This window comes from Salvelinus namaycush, chromosome 4 (genome assembly GCF_016432855.1).
Source record: "Salvelinus namaycush isolate Seneca chromosome 4, SaNama_1.0, whole genome shotgun sequence".
Classification (NCBI taxonomy): Eukaryota; Metazoa; Chordata; class Actinopteri; order Salmoniformes; family Salmonidae; genus Salvelinus; species Salvelinus namaycush.
In genome coordinates, this window is record NC_052310.1 from 49,725,728 (window position 1) to 49,747,397 (window position 21,670).

Consider the following 21,670-nt stretch of genomic DNA (forward strand, 5'->3'; position numbering starts at 1 on the left):
CACTGCTCGGTAGTTATATATGAAACAGATTGTTTGGTTATTTAAAACCCCAGACCCATTTAGTTTTTGTTTCACTCTGTCAATAGCAATAATCTGGAAACGTTTGAAGGTTAGCCCATTTTTAGCAAATCCCACATTACGTAATTTTGTCTGTTTTACATTCGCGCTCATGGAAAGACATGCCATATTTGGGACAGGCCCTCTGTGTGTTGTTATGCTTGACTTTCATCCTTAAAAGGTTTTTTTTCTCTTTAAACAATAGCCATTAAGCGACACTGCCAACTCAAAGGCACTAGGCAAATCTGAAACTGGACTTTGTAAACTCTCCAACATGTAAACTCTCCATATATGTATTTTTAGATCATGACACTATTAATGTATCTGTTTTCATATTTTTAATTACATATATTTGCTAATGGGACAGAGCAGATAAGATGTATGATGGTGGTGTGGGGGCAGAACGTATGTATGTTAAAATCACACACTGTAACTGGATCTAAATGGAGTAGGGTGATGTTATCAAGATTGAGGTCAGAGTTCAGTGCATTCCTTACTCTGCTTGTCAGCCTTGTTTTGGTTTAAGCTGGCAGAGTTCAGAGAATGATCTGTGTTAATGAGTCCCAATGACACACTGCAAAGAGCATGAGTGTGTCACATGAAGAGGAAAGTGGACAAAAAGAATGGAAGACAGAGAGGGAGAAATTTAGGTGTGCTTAAGTTACATTTTGATTTGATTCTGAAAGAGTAAAGAAAACTTGTTAATCTCTAGGTTTAAGTTAAATGTATTGTATTGTACATGTGGGAATGGTATAGGGGGAATTCAATGCTTGAGTGTACCTTTTATATTAGTGTACATTAGTGTACACTCAAGCACTACAACTTTGAGTTTGCACAGCACAAAGTATACACATTCACACCCTCAAACACACTCCATCCAATGAGAATGATTTCATAATAAACGTGTTTGAACAGTTTAATTGGCTCTTCCTGGAATAACTCCGTTTCACTTCATTTGATATGATGAAAGAGTAATGTTCCCTCCCAAGGGGGGCATACACAACACTGCATAAATAAAGCCGCAGTGGAAAATGACAGCAATAATAAACAAGGCAAATTCATCCGCACTCCTGCCAATTTTAGCTCAAATTGCTTTTGGTTTATTTGCTAATCATGTTAATTAGCAGATCTTGTTTTAAGTAAATTGAATATTAATTCCAGAAGGATGAAAGAGCATGGTTATTCAGTATAAGTAAAGTATCAGAGGGTTGTTGGGTAAGATGTGACAAAAATATTCTCTTCACACAACCCTTTTAAAATGACATACAGTAGACACTTTTCTATCTAAGCTAGTTTGAGCCTTTATGACATGGAATGTAGTTCTGCACTAAGGCATTTAGTATATGTATAACTACAAACCGATGAACAGAGACATGAACAAAAAAAAGAGCCTTGATCTTTGCTTGGGAACTTAAACCTCCATGTCCTTATTAAACAACATCGAGATATTACGGACTTGTGTCTTCAGCTGCATCATTAGCTTGCAGGGCTGTTAACGTTTGGCTCTGTGGTTAAGCCAACCAGATGGAATAGTAGTGGACATAATGGAAGTGTGTATGCCCACTTAAGGGCAATGTAGTTAAATGCTGGCAGTTAAATGCTGTGTTCACCTGTGAGGTTGGGAAGCGAGAGGCTGAACTGAAAAAGAACTGTTCAATTTCCTGTAAACATACATGCTGCGATGTGGGCCTGTTGCCATGGGTACTACGGTCCAGACAGGATCTTGATGATGATTGATAATTACTACCTGGCGTTTGGTCTTCATCTTCACAAATATATGGCTAGATTTGCCCTCTACGATATATCTGGCAAATTGTTCCCTTTGATAATAGGTTTTTAATGTTCGACAGTCAACGTTTGTTGGGTATAGCAATCATTTTCTCATGTAATTATATTTCCCAGAAATAAATTCAATGTAAAATCAATTGTGACTTGTGACTTATCCAGGATGGTGGCAGAATTTAATTTACAAATTCTTGCAACAAACAAGAGGATAGAGGGTGTTGTGTCGGTTGTCGCATATTGAAATTTGAGCATTTGAAAATGGCTATTGCATTTACTTTTATTGTTATTCAAATGAGATTTGTTGAATTTGTCATTTCCATGATAAGAGCATGGCATTGTGCTACTCGTTAGCTCACATAAACACAGGCAATAGGAAGCCATCTCATTACAGTATTCAGCTCTGAAAGGATAACAAGCCATCACATTATTTCACTACCGCTGTCACTTACTAGCATACTACTGTAGGCTACTTGTCACACTATATTTCACATTTCTGAACACCTGCAGTAATAGTAAACCACTTAGATGAGAGGAAATAGTCATTTTCTCACATCAGATGGCGTCACTCCTACATGACGCTCGTTCCTCAACCGATCTGTCTTGTAGGACGTTGAACTCATTTCTAAAATCGAGATTTTGCCCATCCGCCTAACACTAGTTTGCCAGCTTGTTGATGAAGTTGTACGGCACCAAAGTTATGGGACTGTTCTCAGAAATCAGCATGTATCTGACTCTGACAGCTGGCACCGTGCCTCGCTACTTTGTAACAATTGGCCAATGCGATAACGTCGCAGAGAGCAGTCCGCTGTGCTGTAGAACTCTGTGCAGTAATCATGGCAGAGTAGATATCATGAAAACTAGTTTGTGCATTAGCTAGAATTTCACTACACTAGCTAGCTAGAAGGAGTATTCGGCATTGAGTGTGTCAACTGGCGTTGTTAGCATCCCTGCCTTTCGTTTCATATGGATTGATTTGAGACTGGTTCAGCCAGCAAGCAGACACACTAACTAGCTAACCCGTTAGGTAGCACATTTTTATGCACATTTCAAATTTCACACAGTAATGGAAAAGTACTAAGTGTTCATACTTAAGTAAAAATACCTTAATAAAAAATGACTCAAGTAAAAGTGAGTCACCCAGTAAAATACTACTAAAAGTCTAAAAGTATTTGGTTTTAAATATACTTAAGTATCAAAAGTAAAGATAATTTCTAAAATATACTTAAGTATCAAAAGTAAAAGGAATGGTACAGATCATTTCATTTATTTTAATTTTATTTTTTAGATAGCCAGGGGCACACTCCAACACTTAGACATCATTTACAAACGAAGAGTTTGTGTTTAGTGAGTCCGTCAGCTCAGAGGCAGTAGGGATGACCGGGAATGTTCTCTTGATAAGTGCTTGAATTGGAACATTTTCTTGTCCTGCGAAACATTCAAAATGTAACGAGTACTTTTGGGTGTCAGGGAAAATGTATGGAGTAAAAAGTACATTATTTTCTTTTGGAATGTAGTGAAGTAAAATAAAGTTGTCAAGAAAAGAAAGTGAGCTTATGGTTGTGTGGGGGTAAGGGCTGAGTGTGTGTGGGTGTATGTGTGTATCCCACAACTGTTGCGAAGGAAGAAGTAAAAGATGTTAGGGACAATAGAGGATGATCCACAGATATATATAATACAAATCGAGGTGAGGGCAATGGAAATGCATATGGTAATTGATCTTCTTCAATTCGGTAAATGGCACTGTATGCTCTTTTCAAAGAATGGATCCCAGTCGGTTCAGGGCTATGGGATACAGGGGGTCGAGGGTGGTCTACCGGGCATTGGGATGACAAGCCATCTCGAGATGAGGCCTTTTAGCGGGTGGAATAGTAGGGACCAATTGGAGGTTTACTTAGTAGAAATGCAAATATCATGGTACAACTATATAGACACTCAATCATTATGTTACTTTTTAATAGTACGTTTACAAAAATATATTCTGATTAAAAGAATGAAAGGTGTGTCTCATTATGGTAAGTGGTGAAATAAGTATAGCCAGTTACAATTGTAATGGCTTAGCAGATAATAAGAAAAGACGATCAGTATTTACCTGGCTAAAAGAGAAGGATTATAATATCTATTGTTTACAGGAAACCCATTCAACAGTTTTAGATGAAGTTTTGTGGAAAAAGAACTGGGGGGGCAAAATATATTTCTCCCATGGGCAAAGAAATTCAAAAGGGGTGATGGTTTTAATTAACAATAATTTTGATCCAAATGTGCAAATTGTCCAAACAGATCCTCAAGGTAGATGGATTATTTTTAATATGTTATTGGACAATAAACAAATATGGCTTGTTAACCTATACGGTCCGAATAATGATGATCCAAGCTTCTTTGAAAATATATATAAGAATTTATCAACTCTACAAGCAACACTAGACTCTATTATTATAGTGGGAGATTTTAATACGGTCTTAAATACCTCTATAGACCGGAAAGGAATTCACACTACAAACTATCACCCTCAGGCACTTAAGGAAATCATGAATGTCATGGATATATTGGAATTAGTGGATATATGGAGACTTAAATACCCTGATTTAGTGAGATATACATGGCGGAGGCTGAATCAAGCTAGTCGTCTTGACTACTTTCTTATACCATTCTCTCTGGCACCAAAAGTTAAAAAAGTGTTGATAGGGGACAGAATGCGGTCGGATCATCACATAATTGGCATATATATTTCTCTTACAGAATTTCCACGTGGGCGAGGATATTGGAAATTTAATCAAAGTCTACTAGATGATAAATTGTTTAGAACTAGGACAGAAGATTTTATAACTGACTTTTTCAGACATAACATAGGTACAGCAGATCCCCTTATTGTATGGGACACTTTTAAGTGTGCCTTTAGAGGCCATGCAATTCAGTACTCATCTATAAAACAAAGGGAATTTAGATCAAAAGAGTCCATATTAACAAAGGAAATTGAAGGACTAACAGTACAGTTAGATAGCAATAAAAACGGTACCATAGAGGCACAGAATAAGTTAGAGGAAAAACAAAAAGAAATGGAGGAACTTATTCAAGAAAGATCCAGTGTAATATATTATAAAAATAAAGCGAACTGGATGGAATATGGGGAAAAATGCACCAAATTCTTTTTCAATCTTCAATATAGAAATGCTACCAAAAAAAATGTATTAAAACTTGTTACAAATGATGGAGTCACGCATGATTCACCAAATGATATTTTGAAAGAGGAAGTAAAGTACTTTAAGAATATGTTTTCGTTTCAGGCTCCTCCATCTCCACTAACTGAAACTAATTGTATGGATTTTTTTCCTATTAATAATGTAAAATTAACATCTGTACAGAAAGACTCATGTGAAGGCCAAATTACAGAGGAGGAACTGCTTGATGCAATTGGGGCCTTTAAGGATGGGAAAACTCCAGGGCTGGATGGCATACCAGTGGAAGTATACAAAACTTTTTTTGATATACTCAAAGGACCATTATTAGCTTGTTTTAACCACTCCTATATAAATGGTAGATTATCAGACACGCAACAAGAAGGTCTGATATCGTTATTACTGAAACAGGACCCAAGTGGTATATATAAAGATCCAGTCCAATTAAAAAATTGGAGACCTCTTACACTTCAGTGTTGTGATGCAAAAATCCTAGCAAAATGCTTGGCGCATAGAATAAAAAAAGTTTTGTCAGATATTATTCATCCTAATCAGACAGGTTTTTTACATGGACGATACATTGGAGATAATATAAGGCAAGTACTGGAAACAATAGAACACTATGAAATATCGGGGACACCAGGTCTGGTTTTCATAGCTGATTTTGAAAAGGCTTTTGATAAAGTACGACTGGAGTTTATATATAAATGCCTAGAATATTTCAATTTTGGGGAATCTCTTATAAAATGGGTTAAAATTATGTATAGTAACCCTAGGTGTAAAATAGTAAATAATGGCTACATCTCAGAAAGTTTTAAACTATCTAGAGGAGTAAAACAAGGTTGTCCACTATCGGCATATCTATTTATTATTGCCATCGAAATGTTAGCTGTTAAAATTAGATCAAACATTAATATTAATGGATTAGAAATCCGTGGCTTAAAAACTAAGGTGTCATTGTACGCTGATGATTCATGTTTTCTTTTAAAACCACAACTAGAGTCTCTCCACGGCCTCATAGAGGATCTAGATACCTTTGCTATCCTCTCTGGATTAAAACCAAATTATGATAAATGTACCATATTACGTATTGGATCACTAAAAAATACACATTTTATATTGCCATGTAGTTTACCAATTAAATGGTCTGACGGAGATGTGGACATACTCGGTATAAAAATCCCAAAAGAAAGAAATGATCTCACTCCAATACATTTTTATAGAAAGTTAGCAAAAATAGATAAGATCTTGCTACCATGGAAAGGAAAATACTTGTCTATTTGTGGAAAAATCACCCTGATTAACTCTTTAGTCATATCACAGTTTACCTATTTGCTTATGGTTTTGCCTACACCTAGTGACCTGCTTTTTAAATTATATGAACAAAAAATATTCCATTTTATTTGGAACGGCAAGCCAGATAAAATTAAAAGGGCCTATTTATATAACGAATATGAATTCGGAGGGCAGAAATTATTAAATATTAAAGCATTAGACCTCTCACTAAAGGCATCAGTCATACAAAAGTTATACTTAAATCCAAACTGGTTCTCTAGTAAATTGGTACGAATGTCTCATCCTATGTTCAAGAAGGGCCTTTTTCCCTTTATTCAGATTACACCTGCTCACTTTCGGTTGTTTGAAAAGGAAATAATCTCCAAAATATCCTTATTTTTTAAACAAGCCTTAGAAAGTTGGTTGCAATTTCAGTTTAATCCACCTGAAAGGACGGAACAAATAGTACAACAAATATTGTGGTTAAATTCAAATATAGTAATTGATAAAAAAACTGTATTTATCGAAGAAATGTTTAAAAAAGGTATAATTTTTGTGAATGATATCATAAATAGGACTGGTGGAGTTATGTCACACATGCAGCTAACACAGACATATGGAAATGTCTGCTCTACCCAAAATTACAACCAATTAATTGCAGCATTACCACAAAAATGGAAGAGGCAAGTAGAAGGGGAAAAAAGTAAGGAACTTGTATGTCGGCCCTGTATTAAAGAACATAAATGGTTAAAGAAAAGTGTGATAAATAAAAACATATACCAATTTCATTTAAGGACCAAAAAACTGACAGCTGTGCCATATAAATTGCAAAATAGTTGGGAAGAGATTTTCGATGTACCCATTCCATGGCACATGGTTTATGAATTGATACGCAAAACAACGCCGGATTCAAAACTTCGAATTTTTCAATTTAAATTACTGTACAAAATTCTTGCAACTAATAGAATGTTATATATATGGGGTATACAATCTTCCCAGCTCTGCAGATTCTGTTGTGAGGAGGCAGAGTCATTAGATCATTTATTTTGGTATTGTCCATATGTAGCTCGTTTTTGGTCACAGGTCCAGGAATGGCTGAAGAATTGCAACATTTGCCTAGAACTAACGCTACAGATAGCAATACTGGGGGATTTGAAAAGCCATAGTCAATCAATCAATAATATAATAATTATTTTAGCAAAAATGTTTATTTTTAATTTACAATCTGTAGAAGCTATGAGAATAGGAAGGTTCAAATCTTTTGTGAAGCATCACAGCACAGTTGAAAAATATATGGCAAATAAAAATCCGAAATGGATGATGTTGGAAGATAGATGGGAAGGGTTGAGTGGAACTGAAGGGTGGGACTAATAACAAGATAAACAATGTAGGGCATACGGGATCTGTGAAATTTGTATAGGTGCGGAGCTTTTGTGAAATAGCACAGTTACAAGTGGAAATAAAATTGGATGGACAACAGAAATAGAGGAAGGACTAAGAACAAACAAGAGAGAACTATTATAAAGTAGTCTGTGTCTGTAAAATAGGTATAAGATGTATAAATTGAAGGTAAAAGCAGAAGTGTTTATTAGTTTACTCCAATTGGGGGAGTGGTGGTAGGGTTGCGGGGAATAATAATAAAGGTATATTCTTTAAAAAAGTATGTATGTCTATATAGGTATGTGTATGTATATATGTATATATGTATGCATGCGTGTATGGATATATATATTTACCCAAAAAAATATGGGGGATTGGAAATGATGCAGACAATTACATTGGAAGCAACATTCTTTCCGCAATATTAAGCTGATCCACCCCAAAAAAAAAAAAAAAAAAAAAAAAAAAAAGTTGTCAAGAAAAGTACAGATACCCCCAAAAAACTACTTAAGTAGTACTATAAAGTATGTTTACTTAAGTACTTGACACCACTGATTTCATAAATACTGATTCTACCACCGGATTTTTCTAAACACCGGATTTTCGGCTGTTGAAAAAGAAAATGTGTATTAATTATGAAAAATATGAATAACATTCCACCCATGAGGACACTAGAGGGCAATTTGGTATTTGACTGCAGGAAAGGGCTGCTACACAATTTGTATAGGAAATTAGGAGGTTGGCTGGGGAATAGCATAATGCTAGAGGATGAGTGAAGATTACAATGCTACCCCCATATCACCCCCACCACCCCCCCACTGTGTTACCCTCACTGTGTGACATTTCTAAATTAAGATAAAAAGCATCCTACATATGGGAGAGAGAGAAAGACTTGTATAAACATTAGGTTATAGACCTTTAGGTTGGGTGGGTCACACCTTAGGCTGTTGTTCACGGGGGATTTAGCTCATTTGTAGAAGTCTGTTTAATCCTACAGTACATGTAATATCATGGCCTGACATGTGTCAGGAGTACTGAGCTGCCCTCTGTTAGAGCCCCCCTTCAAAGACATCAGGCTCAGTGACTGTGAAAATGTCACAACAGTGGAGCTACCCAGCAGGAAAAACATACACAATCAGAAAGTTTGCTGCCAGTAGAGATGTTGTTATGTGTTGTTATTTGTTAATTTTTTTTGTTTGTTAGAAGCTTATTGGCTGTACAGTTGTACATGTGCTTGGTTTGCTTCATAATCTCGCATTTAGTTGGGTTACAGAAATCATGAATGATGGGTGTTCACTAAAAGATCATGGAAATGAGGAGGAAAATAGTATGCCAGTCATCTTTCTTTAAACCACCTCCCAGGGCCGGTGTGAGAACAAATCAATTGGATGGGCATCCGATATCCATAAGGGGCATGTTTTTTCATGGGAACTCTTGTGTGTGCACGCGCTTGTTATAGTAAAGACCATAGGCGGCGCACAAGTGTCAAGTTTTGGGAAGCTTACAATTTATCCTACCATTTCTACCGATCTGCGTGGCAGTTAGGATTTTAATTTGCAAAACAACGTTTTTGATTCTGAAAATTGTCACGTGGTTAATCATAAAAAATCTGAAATAAAATTATACAAATTCAAAAGTTAAAATTCAACTAATGCGAGAGCACCAGCCTCTGTCATATGGACACATTGATACACCGGGATCCATTGTTGACTAAAGAAATTAGCGCATGGAACTCAAAGATAGCTTATAGGCTAACACAGCAGTAGGCCTATAACTAAGATTGTCAACTACACTGAACAAAAATATAAACGCGACATGTAAAGTGTTGGTCCATATTTCATGATCTGAAATAAAAAGATCCCATAAATTGTCCACAAAAACCTTATTGCTCTCAAATTTTGGGCACAAATTTGATTACATCCCTGTTAGCGAGCATTTACACAGGTACACCTTGTGCTGAGGACAATAAAAGGCCACTCTAAAACGTGCAGTTTTGTCACACAACACAATGCCACAGATGTTTCAAGTTTTGAGGAAGTGTGCAATTGGCATTCTGACTGCAGGAATGTCCACCAGAGCTGTTTCCAGTGAATTGAATGTTAATTTCTCTTCCATAAGTCGCCTCCAACTTCATTTTAGAGAATTTGACAATACGTCCAACCGGCTTCACAAACGCACACCACGTATAACCACGCCAGCCGAGGACCTCCACATCCGACTTTTTCACCTGCGGGATCGTCTGAGACCAGCCTCCCGGACAGCTGATGAAACTCGGGCGGCAGCGTAGCCTAGTGGTTAGAGCAATGGACTAGTAACCAAAAGGTTGCAAGTTCAAATCCCCGAGCAGACAAGGTACAAATCTGTTGTTCTGCCCCTGAACAAGGCAGTTTCTTGTTCCTAGGCCGTCATTGAAAATAAGAATTTGTTCTTAACTGACTTGCCTAGTTACATTTTTTTTTAAATAATGTGGGTTTGCAACCAAAGAATTTCTGCACAAACTGCTAGATACCATCTCAGGGAAGCTCATCTGTGTGCTCGTCGTCCTCACCAAGGTCTTGACCTGACTGCAGTTTGGTATCGTAACTGTCACATGAGTTGACGCTGGAGAGACGAAGCAGGTACGGGGAGTCAAACATTTAATAAATAACGGACATGGAACGAGACAGGAACAGCGTCAGCAAACAAGACAAAAAACAATCAATGCAGAAGCGGGGAACAGAGCTGGGGAACTGACAAATAAAGGGGAGGTAATAACAGGTGATAAGTCAGTCCAGGTGAGTCCAATAACGCTGATGCGCGTGACGAAAGAAGGCAGGTGTGCGTGATGGATGACAGGAGTGCGTGATGCAGGGCAACCTGGCGCCCTCAAGCACCAGGGGGAGGGAAGAGCGGGAGCAGACGTGACAGTAACCGACTTCAGTGGGCAAATGCTTACCTTAGATGGCCGCTGGAGAAGGTGTGCTCTTCACGGATGACTCCCGGTTTGTACCGGGAGTCATCAACTGTACCAGGCAGATAGCCAACAGTGTGTATGGTGTCATGTGGGCAAGCGGTTTGCTGATGTCAACGTTGTGAACAGAGTGCCCCATGGTGGGGTTATGTTATGGGTAGGCATAAGCTACGGTCAACGAACACAATTGCATTTTAGCGATGGCAATTTGAATGCACAGAGATGCCATGATGAGATCCTGAGGCCCATTTTCGTGCCATTCATCCGCCAACATCACCTCAAGTTTCAGCATCATAATGCACAACCCCATGTCGCAAAGATCTGTACACAATTCCTGAAAGCTTAAAATGTCCCAGTCCCAGGCCTGCATACTCACCAGACATGTCAACCATTGAGCATATTTGGAATGCTCTGGCGTGTTCCAGTTCCCTCCAATATCCAGCAACTTCGCACACCCATTGAAGAGGAGTGGGGCAACATTCCTTAGGCTACAATCAACTTCCTGATCAACTCTATGCGAAGGAGATCTGTCGCGCTGCATGAGGCAAATGGTGGTCACACTAGATACTGACTGGTTTTCTGATTCATGCCCCTACCTTTTTAAGGTATCAGAGACCAACAATAGCATATCTGTATTCCCAGTCATTTGAAATACATAGATTAGGGCCTAATGAATTTATTTAAATTGACTGATTTCCTTACATGAAGTGTGACTCAGTAAAATCTTTGAAATTGTTGAATGTATCGTTTTATATTTTTGTTTAGTGTACTTGACTTGTACGTGACTTGGTCTTTTACCAAATAGGGCTATCTTCTATATACCACCCCTACCTTGTCACAACACAACTGATTGGCTCAAACACATTAAGAAGGAAAGAAATTCCACAAATTAACTTTTAACGAAGAACACCTGTTAATTGAAATGCATTTCAGGTGACTACCTCATGAAGCTGGTTGAGAGAATGCCAAGAGTGTACAAAGCTGTCATCAAGGCAAAGGGGTGCTGCTTTGAAGAATCTCAAATATAAATATATTTTGATTTGTTTAACACTTTTTTTACTACTTGATTCCATATGTGTTATTTCATAGTTTTGATGTCTTTACTATTAGGCTATGTACTATTAGACATTCTACTATGTAGAAAATAGTTTAAAAAAAATAAAAATAAAACATGGAACGAGTAGGTGTGTCCAAACTGTATGGTACTGTATGTATTTTTACAGTTGAAGTCGGCAGTTTACATACACCTTAGCCAAATACATTTAAACTCAGTTTTTCACAATTCCTGACATTTAATCCCAGTAAAAATTCCCTGTCTTAGGTCAGTTAGTATCACCACTTTATTTTAAGAATGTGAAATGTCAGAATAATAGTAGAGAGAATGAATTATTTCAGCTTTTATTTCTCTCATCACATTCCCAGTGGGTCAGAAGTTTACAAACACTCAATTCGTATTTGGTAACATTGCCTTTAAATTGTTTAACTTGGGTCAAATGTTTCGGGTAGCCTTCCACAAGCTTCCCACAATAAGTTGGGTGAATTTTGGCCCATTCCTCCTGACAGAGCTGGTGTAACCGAGTCAGGTTTGTAGGCCTCCTTGCTCGGACACTCTTTTTCAGTTCTGCCCACAAATTTTCTATGGGATTGAGGTCAGGGCTTTGTGATGGCCCCTCCAATACCTTGATTTTGTTGTCCTTAAGCCATTTTGCCACAACTGTGGAAGTATGCTTGGGGTCATTGTCCATTTGGAAGACCCATTTGCGACCAAGCTTTAACTTCCTGACTGATGTCTTGAGATGTTGCTTCAATATTTCAACATAATTATCCTGCCTCATGATGCCATCTATTTTTGTGAAGTGCACCAGTCCCTCCTGCAGCAAAGCACCCCCACAACATAATGCTGCCACCCCCGTGCTTCACGTTTGGGAGGGTGTTCTTCGGCTTGCAAGCCTCCCCCTTTTTCCTCCAAAACTGAAAGCGCGAACCACTGCTTTTAATCAGGGCAAGGCGACCAGAAACATGACCGAATACAAACAATGTAGCTATTCCCTCCGGAAGGCAATCAAACAAGCTAAGCGTCAGTATAGAGACAAAGTAGAGTCGCAATTCAATGGCAAGTCAATCACGGACTACAAAAAGAAAACCTGCACCGTCGCGGACCCCGATGTCTTGCTCCCAGACAAACTAAACAACCTCTTTGCTCGCTTTGAGGACAATACAGTGCTGTGTGTGTGTGTGTGTGTAACCTTTATTTAACTAGGCAAGTCAGTTAAGAACAAATTCTTATTTACAATGACGGCCTACCCCGGCCAAACCTGGACGACGCTGGGCCAATTTTGCGCCGCCCTATTGGACTCCCAATCAAGGCCGGATGTGATAGAGCTTGGATTCGAACCAGGGACTGTAGTGACGCCTTTTTCACTGAGATGCAGTGCCTTAGACCGTTGCGTCCATGTGTGTGTGTTAACTACTTAACTGTACTAGAATGCTTAAAAGGCTGCAAAAAAAATTATATCGGTAAGCGTTTTTTTTGGCAAGGAAAAATCGGATATCGGTATTGGCCAAAAATTTAATATCGGTGCATCACTACTTCAAACATGCATACACCATTGTGTGAAAGAATCATAAAGTATAAACATTTTGAGTTACACACCATTTTCCAAAAATATTAAGTAGATGTTTTTTGTACATTTCTATTCACCCCAGAATAATTTCTTACAGTGTGGCTGTGTGGTTGAGTGGATAAAAGTCCAACTATCTGCCCCTCCTGTTTCTAATCTCTCTAAATAAAGCATTGAAAAAATAAAGGTGGAATTCCACAAAAAATATTATCCATAGGCCCTAATCATCAATAAATATTTAGATTATGAACCATTTGCATTTTTAAACCATTGATTGTATGATGCCTATTACATGCACTGAAACCCTAAAATTGTTTTCACAACACTCTCTTAAAAACACCAATATTCAGGTTGAAGAACCACTTTAGGTGTTTGAGTACATTCTGTCTATTAAAACACTTACATTGGGTTGACATTCAAACACCCTCCAAACACCAGATCTCAGCTTAAGTGCATTACTTTTCATGGTTTCGTTACACAATCATGGTGTTTTGAGACTTTCTATTTTTACAGTGTATCTTAGCCACACACCCCTCCCCTTCTTCTTGTCTCAACATTTTAAATTATACTCAAAACACATTATCTTCACACTTAATTTTGATGCTTTTCACCGAGACCCGCAACTCAATAATCAGCTAGGCCTATTGCCACGTGCGCTGCCCAAATGTCACGCTTCTTAAATAGGCATAGGCCTACGTACTTGCGATTTGAAATAATCAACAGCTATTTTTTTTTAAAAAATAAGCTCATGATCCTTTGTGGCTAAGTCATGCTCTCTGGTAAAGTATTTTATTTAGAGAGGAGTAACTATATCATTTTGGCAAAATATCTATTTATTTTAGGGGAAGCCAGCACCTGCCAACATTCCTTTCCAATTCGCAAGTGGTTGACACCAGAGATCGGTATATATAATGACGAAATGCTCATGTCTCCACCCTAACATTCGGAGTGGTTGTCCCAAAGGCAGGAAAGCAGACGACAAGTTTAGGTCTGCATATTAATCCCATAGAACCGCTTATTCTGGACAGATTTTGGCGAGAGTGAGCCCTCTTGCTTCGCCTCTTCCACTCTGCTGAAAATATCTCACTGGAGTAAGCATCCGAGTGAGCGAAACAGCACCCCTCTGTCTCACTATATGTAACCCATGTATCTGACACTGTCTGGACAAAAATAGTATGACATGCCATACTCTTTTTGTCCAGACAACATCAGATACATGCTGTACACATAGTGAGACAGAGAGGCGCTGTTTCGCTTGCTCGCATGCTTTATCTGAGATTGATGCGTCTTTCTGTCGGAGCACGTCTCAGTCAAATATATGATTAATATTTGAATATTTTATTTGGATGGGCAAGGAGGTATGGTAGGGCAGGCCAGGCCCTTTAAAGCCTGCCCATAATGCTGGCCCTGCTTCCTCCATCTTACTGTCTTTCACTGGTTAGTGAGAAGGAAGAACAGTAAGTACTAACGCGTTTGCATGCTTGGCATTATGTGCATGTGTTGTGTGTCAACATCCCCAGTGTTTACTGAGAATAAGCAAACCACATTCTTCACTAAATGTAGAATAGCTCTCAGCAACAAAATGATGTATTGTGCTGTGGTTGCATTATATTCTTCATGGCCTGTTCACTAACAAATCCTTTTTTCTGAAATACCTTCCCAATATTCGAGTGTACACGACTATCTGAAGTGAAATACATTTGAAAAACCTTAAATTCATAATAAGTTTGTAATAATAAATCATTCCTTTAATAGTTCTGATTCTGATTTGGAAAACTTTGTCATCTGTTACAATTGCTATCATTTTGTAAATATATCGTATCATTTCAATTTAGAGGCATCTGAAATTGTGGTTTTCTGAACATTTTGTGTTAGCCTTGTATTTTGTTAGCTTTGTTAGCCTTTATGTTAGCCATGTTTTTTACCCCCTTTTTCTCCCCAATTACGATCTTGTCTCAATCACTGCAACTCCCCAACGGGCGCGGGCGGCGAAGGTCAAGTCATGCCAAGTAAAGCCCCCACGGCCGAACCCTCCCCTAACCCGGACGACGCTGGACCAAGTGACGCCTCTAGCACCCGGGTCTGTAGTGACGCCTCTAGCACAGCGATGCAGTGCCTTAGACCGCTGCCACACTCGGAAGGCTCCTTTGTATTGTTCTAATAATACCCAACACTTTACACACAACTGGCAGTCAGAGGGGATTTTCAGCCTGAAGGATTTTTCACTGTGCTTCCCTCCTCTGTATATGAACTTTGGCCTTATTTGGGTCACAGGGTTGTAGTGAAACCATTTCTCCCTTTTGCTGGGAAGATGTCGGACTCTCAAAAACATATTTGGACGTCAATGAAATATAGGCCCTATAATTAGTTTCAACGTCATGTGGGAATAAAAACAAAGAAGTTGCTATTTTGGACCAAGAGTCAAAGTGGCACTTGCGTCAGTAGTGATTCAGTAAAGAGTGCAGCTCATTTATATGTGGTTGTGGATTTTTATTTCACTGAGTACAGTAGTATTTCATAAGATGTTGTTGCAGCAGCAGTGTATTTTAGCAAGGAAGCATTTTAGTGTTATTGCACCATCGCTCTACAGTATATACCAATGCCAGCTCAGATTTAAATAGTGCATATAGTTCAAAACAGGATCATACAGTATGTGAATGGAAGCTATAATTTCAAGCTATCAAGACATCATTATGGTAGTATTTAGGTTGAATGTTATTCTTCACTTTTATACAGTGTTCTTTATATTCATTGCTGCATAATCCCAGGGAATCTGTCAGATGAACGTCCCCTGCTGGCGTGTTCTTCAGATCCCGTGGCAACACTGTCAATGTGGAATGTCAGAACCCATTCTGAGGTGTCTAATGGCTTTTTCAAACAAAGCGTCCGCGGAATGATAATGAAGTGCTAGTTCTTAATTGAATTGGAGAAATTAGACAAAGTACTGTCAGACATTAAGAGGAGCATTGGACTGCATCTAAAGATCAAGTTGTCAGCTTGCAACACTGCTGAATTTATTGTGACTTTCATGCCTCCGGGGTGCTGCTCAATGACAGAAATGATGGATTTTCCCCAGGGTGTGATTTTATGTCTGTCTTTGCCAAGAGAGCAAGCTTTTATTCAAGGTAACTTATGCATTTGACCTGCACTCTAAATCTCTGCCACTTTTTACAGCTGGCCATTTAAACAGCTGTGTATTCCTCCAGGGGTTTGAACCAGCAACCTTCAAATTCAACCTTAAGTCAGGTCAGTGACCCCCAAAAAAGCCAGAGCAGACCTAATGCCTGTGTGTTATTGTGAAGAGGTTTCCTTATGTAACTGCCATCAGGGAACATGATCAGTGGCATACAGGCTCAGAATAATAAAATGATTCCTCACATTCCTCCACTTGACCTTGAGGCTCATTTGAAGTCGAAATGCTGAAAGTCTGAGGGGGGCTTTCTGATGTTTTTAAACTAGCACAGATGTCGACAGATCCATGTCAAACCCATGGAGTCAGCTCAAAGACAAACCTCTGATGTAGTCAGAGGAGTTAACACACACGATTAGTTGTGCCCCAAAATGTATTTTTCTCACTATAACCAAATCACACGTTATAAATTGAGAGTGAATTGCATTATCAGTTTCTAAATCAAGTGTCAACTCCCTCCATCCAGGATACACTGCTGTGAAAATCAAACAAACTTCTAAAACCACTATCTGGAAATCTGGAAATCTCAGCCATAGTGATCATAAACAGCATGTAACATTTATCTCCCAGTCTTCACATCTGCAGCATTTGATCTGTGAAATGTCCACTGCACACAGTGTTATTACACAATACGTTCTCGTCTGAGTTATATGCTCAATGTCATGAGCTTACGGATTGGGTTTCTAAAAAATACCCACATTGAGGGCTCTATTTTAACAAACCTAACACAATGGTAACTCTAAACGCAGGCGGTAGCTCTATAGGTTCAGGGGTGTGTCAGAAATATTTTAGCTATTTTCACTATTACAATTATCAGCGTACTTGCTGACGTGGGTGCGAAAGGGCTGGGTTTTGATGACTAAACAAGTTGTGCGTGTGTCGAAGCACTGGCCAATCAACATGCTTCATGACGAAATATGTGGTTGCTTCAAGTTGTGTATTTACGGTCTTTTATATGTTGCCTTGGAATCAACTCCAATTCCAATGTTAGTCTGTTATAGTTTGTTAAATATCTTACAGAAACTAAATAACAAAATGTAGACCTATCTTGGATAAATAGTTAACTTGAATCCAGTCCACATTGTTCTAAGTAATTGCATGGCTTCTATAGCATTCACACTGATATAGGGTCTGCTCCCAAATAGGCCTATGTTTTATGAACATAATCGGAACCATCTTACAGATCTGATCACATTCGCATATCAGAAGTTGCATTGCATGCACGCCACGGACGTGGTAAGCATAAAACCAGGAAGGTGAATCGTTCTAATAAGATCGGTTGTAATACAATTAAACGAAAACAACAACAATAAATACATTTAAAATATAATGATATCATAAAATCATCAGGATAAAAAACAGACACACATTGCTGTTGAACCAGTCTTCGTTATAGTAGACCTAAGGGAGGGCTTGGGAAAACAAGCAATTTTTACAGGTTACAGATAACTTCTAAATACGATGTTCATCGGTATTCACCGGAGGTTCTCATCTCTTATTTCATGATGGGTGTGGACACGTAGCCCACATCATGGAAGGGGTTTTATGCAGGTCCAAAACGGGACCTGCAAGGCTAACATAATGTGGGCCTGCCTGCAATGAATAAATAAAAAGGGAATGTCAGCTCACTTTTATATTTTAATTTATAATTAAGATTTATTTCCAAGCGGTCTCAGGAGCCAAACCTTTTATCAACAGTTTTGACTACAACGTGATTGCAATGGTCAGAAGAAAAACAACTTAATTGAGAGGAGGGGAGGATATGCTTGGTTTTTAATGGAAAAAAACACGTTTTTTATGTTACTAAATACGAAGTATACAGGCACCAAAAGCACATTAGGCTACTCTCGTTCCATGTGCATATGGGCAGTGTGCATCACGGCTGGATAGGCTCCGTTTCCGCTGTCAAAATTCATACTATTAAGTGCATTCGTGAAAGTATTTAAACCCCTTGACTTTTTTCACAATTTGTTACGTTACAGCCTTATTCTAAAATTTATTAAATCGTTTTTTCCCCGCTCATCAATCTATACACAATACCCCGTAATAACAAAGCAAAAACAGGATTTTAGAAATGTTTGCAAATGTATAAAATAAAAAAAACTAGTACATTTGCATAAGTATTCAGACCCTTTACTCAGTACTTTGTTGAAGCACCTTTGGCAGTGATTACAGCCTCGAGTATTCTTGGGTATGACACTACAAGCTTGCCACACCAGTATTTGGGTAGTTTCTCCCATTCTTCAAGCTCTGTCAGGTTGGATGGTGAGCATTGCTGCACAGCTATTTTCAGGTCTCTCCAGAGATGTTCAATCGGGTTCAAGTCCAGGATTTGGCTGGCCCACTCACGGACATTGAGACTTGTCCCGAAGCCACTCCTGCGTTGTCTTGGCTGTGTGCTTAGGGTCGTTGTCCTGTTGGAAGGTGAACCTTCACCCCAGTCTGAGGTCCTGAGCGCTCTGGAGTAGGTTTTGCTCCGTTCATCTTTCCCTCGATCCTAACTAGTCTCACAGTCCCTGCTGCTGAAAAACATCCCCACAGCATGATGTTGCCACCATGCTTCACCGTAGGGATAGTGGCAGGTTTCCTCCAGACGTGATGCTTGACATTCAGGCCAAAGAGTTCAATCGTGGTTTCATCAGACCAGAGAATCTTGTTTCTCATTGTCTGCGAGTTTTTAGGTGCTTTTTGGGAAACTCCAAGCTGGCAGTCATGTGCCTTTTACTGAGGAGTGGTTTCTGTCTGGCCACTCTACCATAAATGCCTTATTGGTGGAGTGCTGCAGAGATGGTTGTCCTTCTGGAATGTTCTCCCATCTCCACAGAGGAACTCTGGAGCTCTGTCAGAGTGACCATCTGGTTCTTGGTCACTTCCCTGACCAAGGCTCTTCTCCCCCTATTATTCAGTTTGGCCAGATGGCCAGCTTTAAGAAGAGTCTTGGTGGTTCCAAACTTCTTCCATTTAATAATGATGGAGTCTATTGCGTTCTTGGGGACCTTCAATGCTGCAGACATTTTTTGGTCCCGTTCCCCAGATCTGTGCCTCGACACAATCCTGTCTCGGAGCTCTACGGACAATTCCTTCGACCTCATGGCTTGTTTTTTGCTTTGATATGCACTGTCAGCTGTGGGACCTTATATAGACAGGTGTGTGCCTTTCCAAATCATGGCCAATCAATTGAATTTACCACAGGTGGACTGCAATCAAGTTGTAGAAACATCTCAAGGATGATCAATGAAAACAGGATGCACCTGAGCTCAATTTTGAGTCTCATAGCAAAGGGTCTGAATACTTATGTAAATAAGGTATTTCTGTTTTTTATTTTTAATAAATTAGCAAAAATTTCTAAAAATCTGTTTTCGCTTATTCATTATGGGGTATTTTGTGTAGATTGATGAGGACATTCTTTTTATTTAATCCATTTTAGAATAAGACTGTAATGTAACAAAATGTGGAAAAGTCAAGGAGGTCTGAATACTTTCCGATTGCACTGTAACCAACTGCATTACCGCTAAAACCAGCTTTTGGTTGGTCTTAAATATCCCTAACAACGCTGCCAGAAATTAGCACTTTGGATCATGTTTTTAAGGACACACCTCAAATATTCCCACCCTGCCTATCTGAGCGCAAGCGAGCTGATATAAGACATATAAATGGCCGAACCTGGTTTTAGGGCTGGAAAATGCCAGTTTTTACATGACGAAATTGCAAACTAACGTGTGTTTGACACTAGCACCTCCTTAACCCCAGCTGAAAAATAGAGCCCTGAGAGTATTATTTATGCACTTTTTCCTATGTAGGCCTGTTTTAGATATGGAATCTCTTGTTTAAACTGATGTCACATGGTGAAAAACAAATCTCAATGAGGTAGAGCTCAGGTCAGCTCGTTTGTATTAACATTCATGAGTCATCCATTACGCAAAGGATTGGACTTCAGGGTATTGTAAGACTTCAACTTTATAGAGGGAGAAAGAAATAAAGATAGAAAGAAAGGGAAAAGAAAAAGAAAATACAGTGCACTGTCCTGTATTACAATCAGGCCAAGTATTGTGAAAACTTGCAGTTGCCAAGCTGATTACAGAACATGGTGTAATTTTCCTTGCCTTTTTTCCTGCCTGTTTTGGAAAGAATGTGAAGTGAAAGGTCATTGAGTCACAATAGTGTTCACCAACTGTAATTACTTCCTCCTTGATTTCATTGGGGTTTGTTTTTTTAACATTTTTTTTCTTCAAACCATGATGAGAATTTGATTCGGCAAAAAATGATTCCCCTGGCTGCCTCTAACCTTGGACGTAATTTAATTGTCATTGCACACGGAATGTCGCTCTGAACTACTTGACTTAACCTGGCTCAAATCGAGTGCCTCCTCTCTCCTTTTAGTTTATCATTGTTATTGTTACAGTGGAAGGCAGTCTTGCCAAGATGTTACAATACAGTTGGTGGTTGACATAAAATGTGACCGTAGAAAGACTCTGGAGGTTTGAAAATACTTTGTGTACTGTGGAATTATCTGCATACCTCTAACAAAGGACTCCAATCAGACAGGTTTATGTGTTTTATAACTGACAATATTGAAGGTCTCAAATCAGCGAGTTACAAGGGAAATAAGAATGGAAATAATGATTAGATCAGTGTATGTGTTGTGCAACAACATCACCTAATGTTCTCATGGATTTAACTTTAGAGGATTGGAATTGTTATTCAGATGTTTACATAGTGCTACACTCCTGAAACATAGAATGGAAATGTTTATTTGCTAAATGCTTATTATACAAATAATTCAGAATTAGCTTGCTTATCTTCCTTCCCTAGGCCCTGTGTGTGGTTGTGTCTTTCTTTCCCCAGAAACATTGTCACTAGGATACTAACCAGTACATGGTTTGTCCCCATACTCTCAGCCCCTAACCTGAAGGGTCGGCCACGGAAGAAGAAACTGTCAGTGTCCCAGCGAAGGGACTCCCAGGGCCACAGTCAGGGGCCTCAGGGACCCCAAGAACCCAGCACCCCAGAGAACAAGTCTCCCACCAAGGTACACTACTCATGTAACATTTGATTTAATAGCGGACATGCATAAAGATGGTGGCCCCCATGTACTTACCACAAATACCTATTTTGCTAAGTTCGTTGTATTATACACTGCTCTCCATTACTCTTTTTTTGTATATGCATTAGCAGAGTAAACTTGATCCCAATTCTAGTTCTCAGACTGCAATTTTTTTTTTGATTATGCTGGTTTATT

General features: G+C 38.8%; 1 protein-coding gene across 1 annotated transcript in view; it reads left to right on the forward strand.

The window, feature by feature from the left end:
- LOC120046590 (AT-rich interactive domain-containing protein 5B-like) overlaps positions 1-21,670 on the forward strand; it is a 69,950-nt gene that overhangs the window by 28,742 nt on the left and 19,538 nt on the right. The window contains exon 5 of the mRNA XM_038991955.1: positions 21,330-21,460. Within this exon, the coding sequence (XP_038847883.1) occupies positions 21,330-21,460 (131 nt within the window). The remainder of the gene's footprint in view (positions 1-21,329; positions 21,461-21,670) is intronic.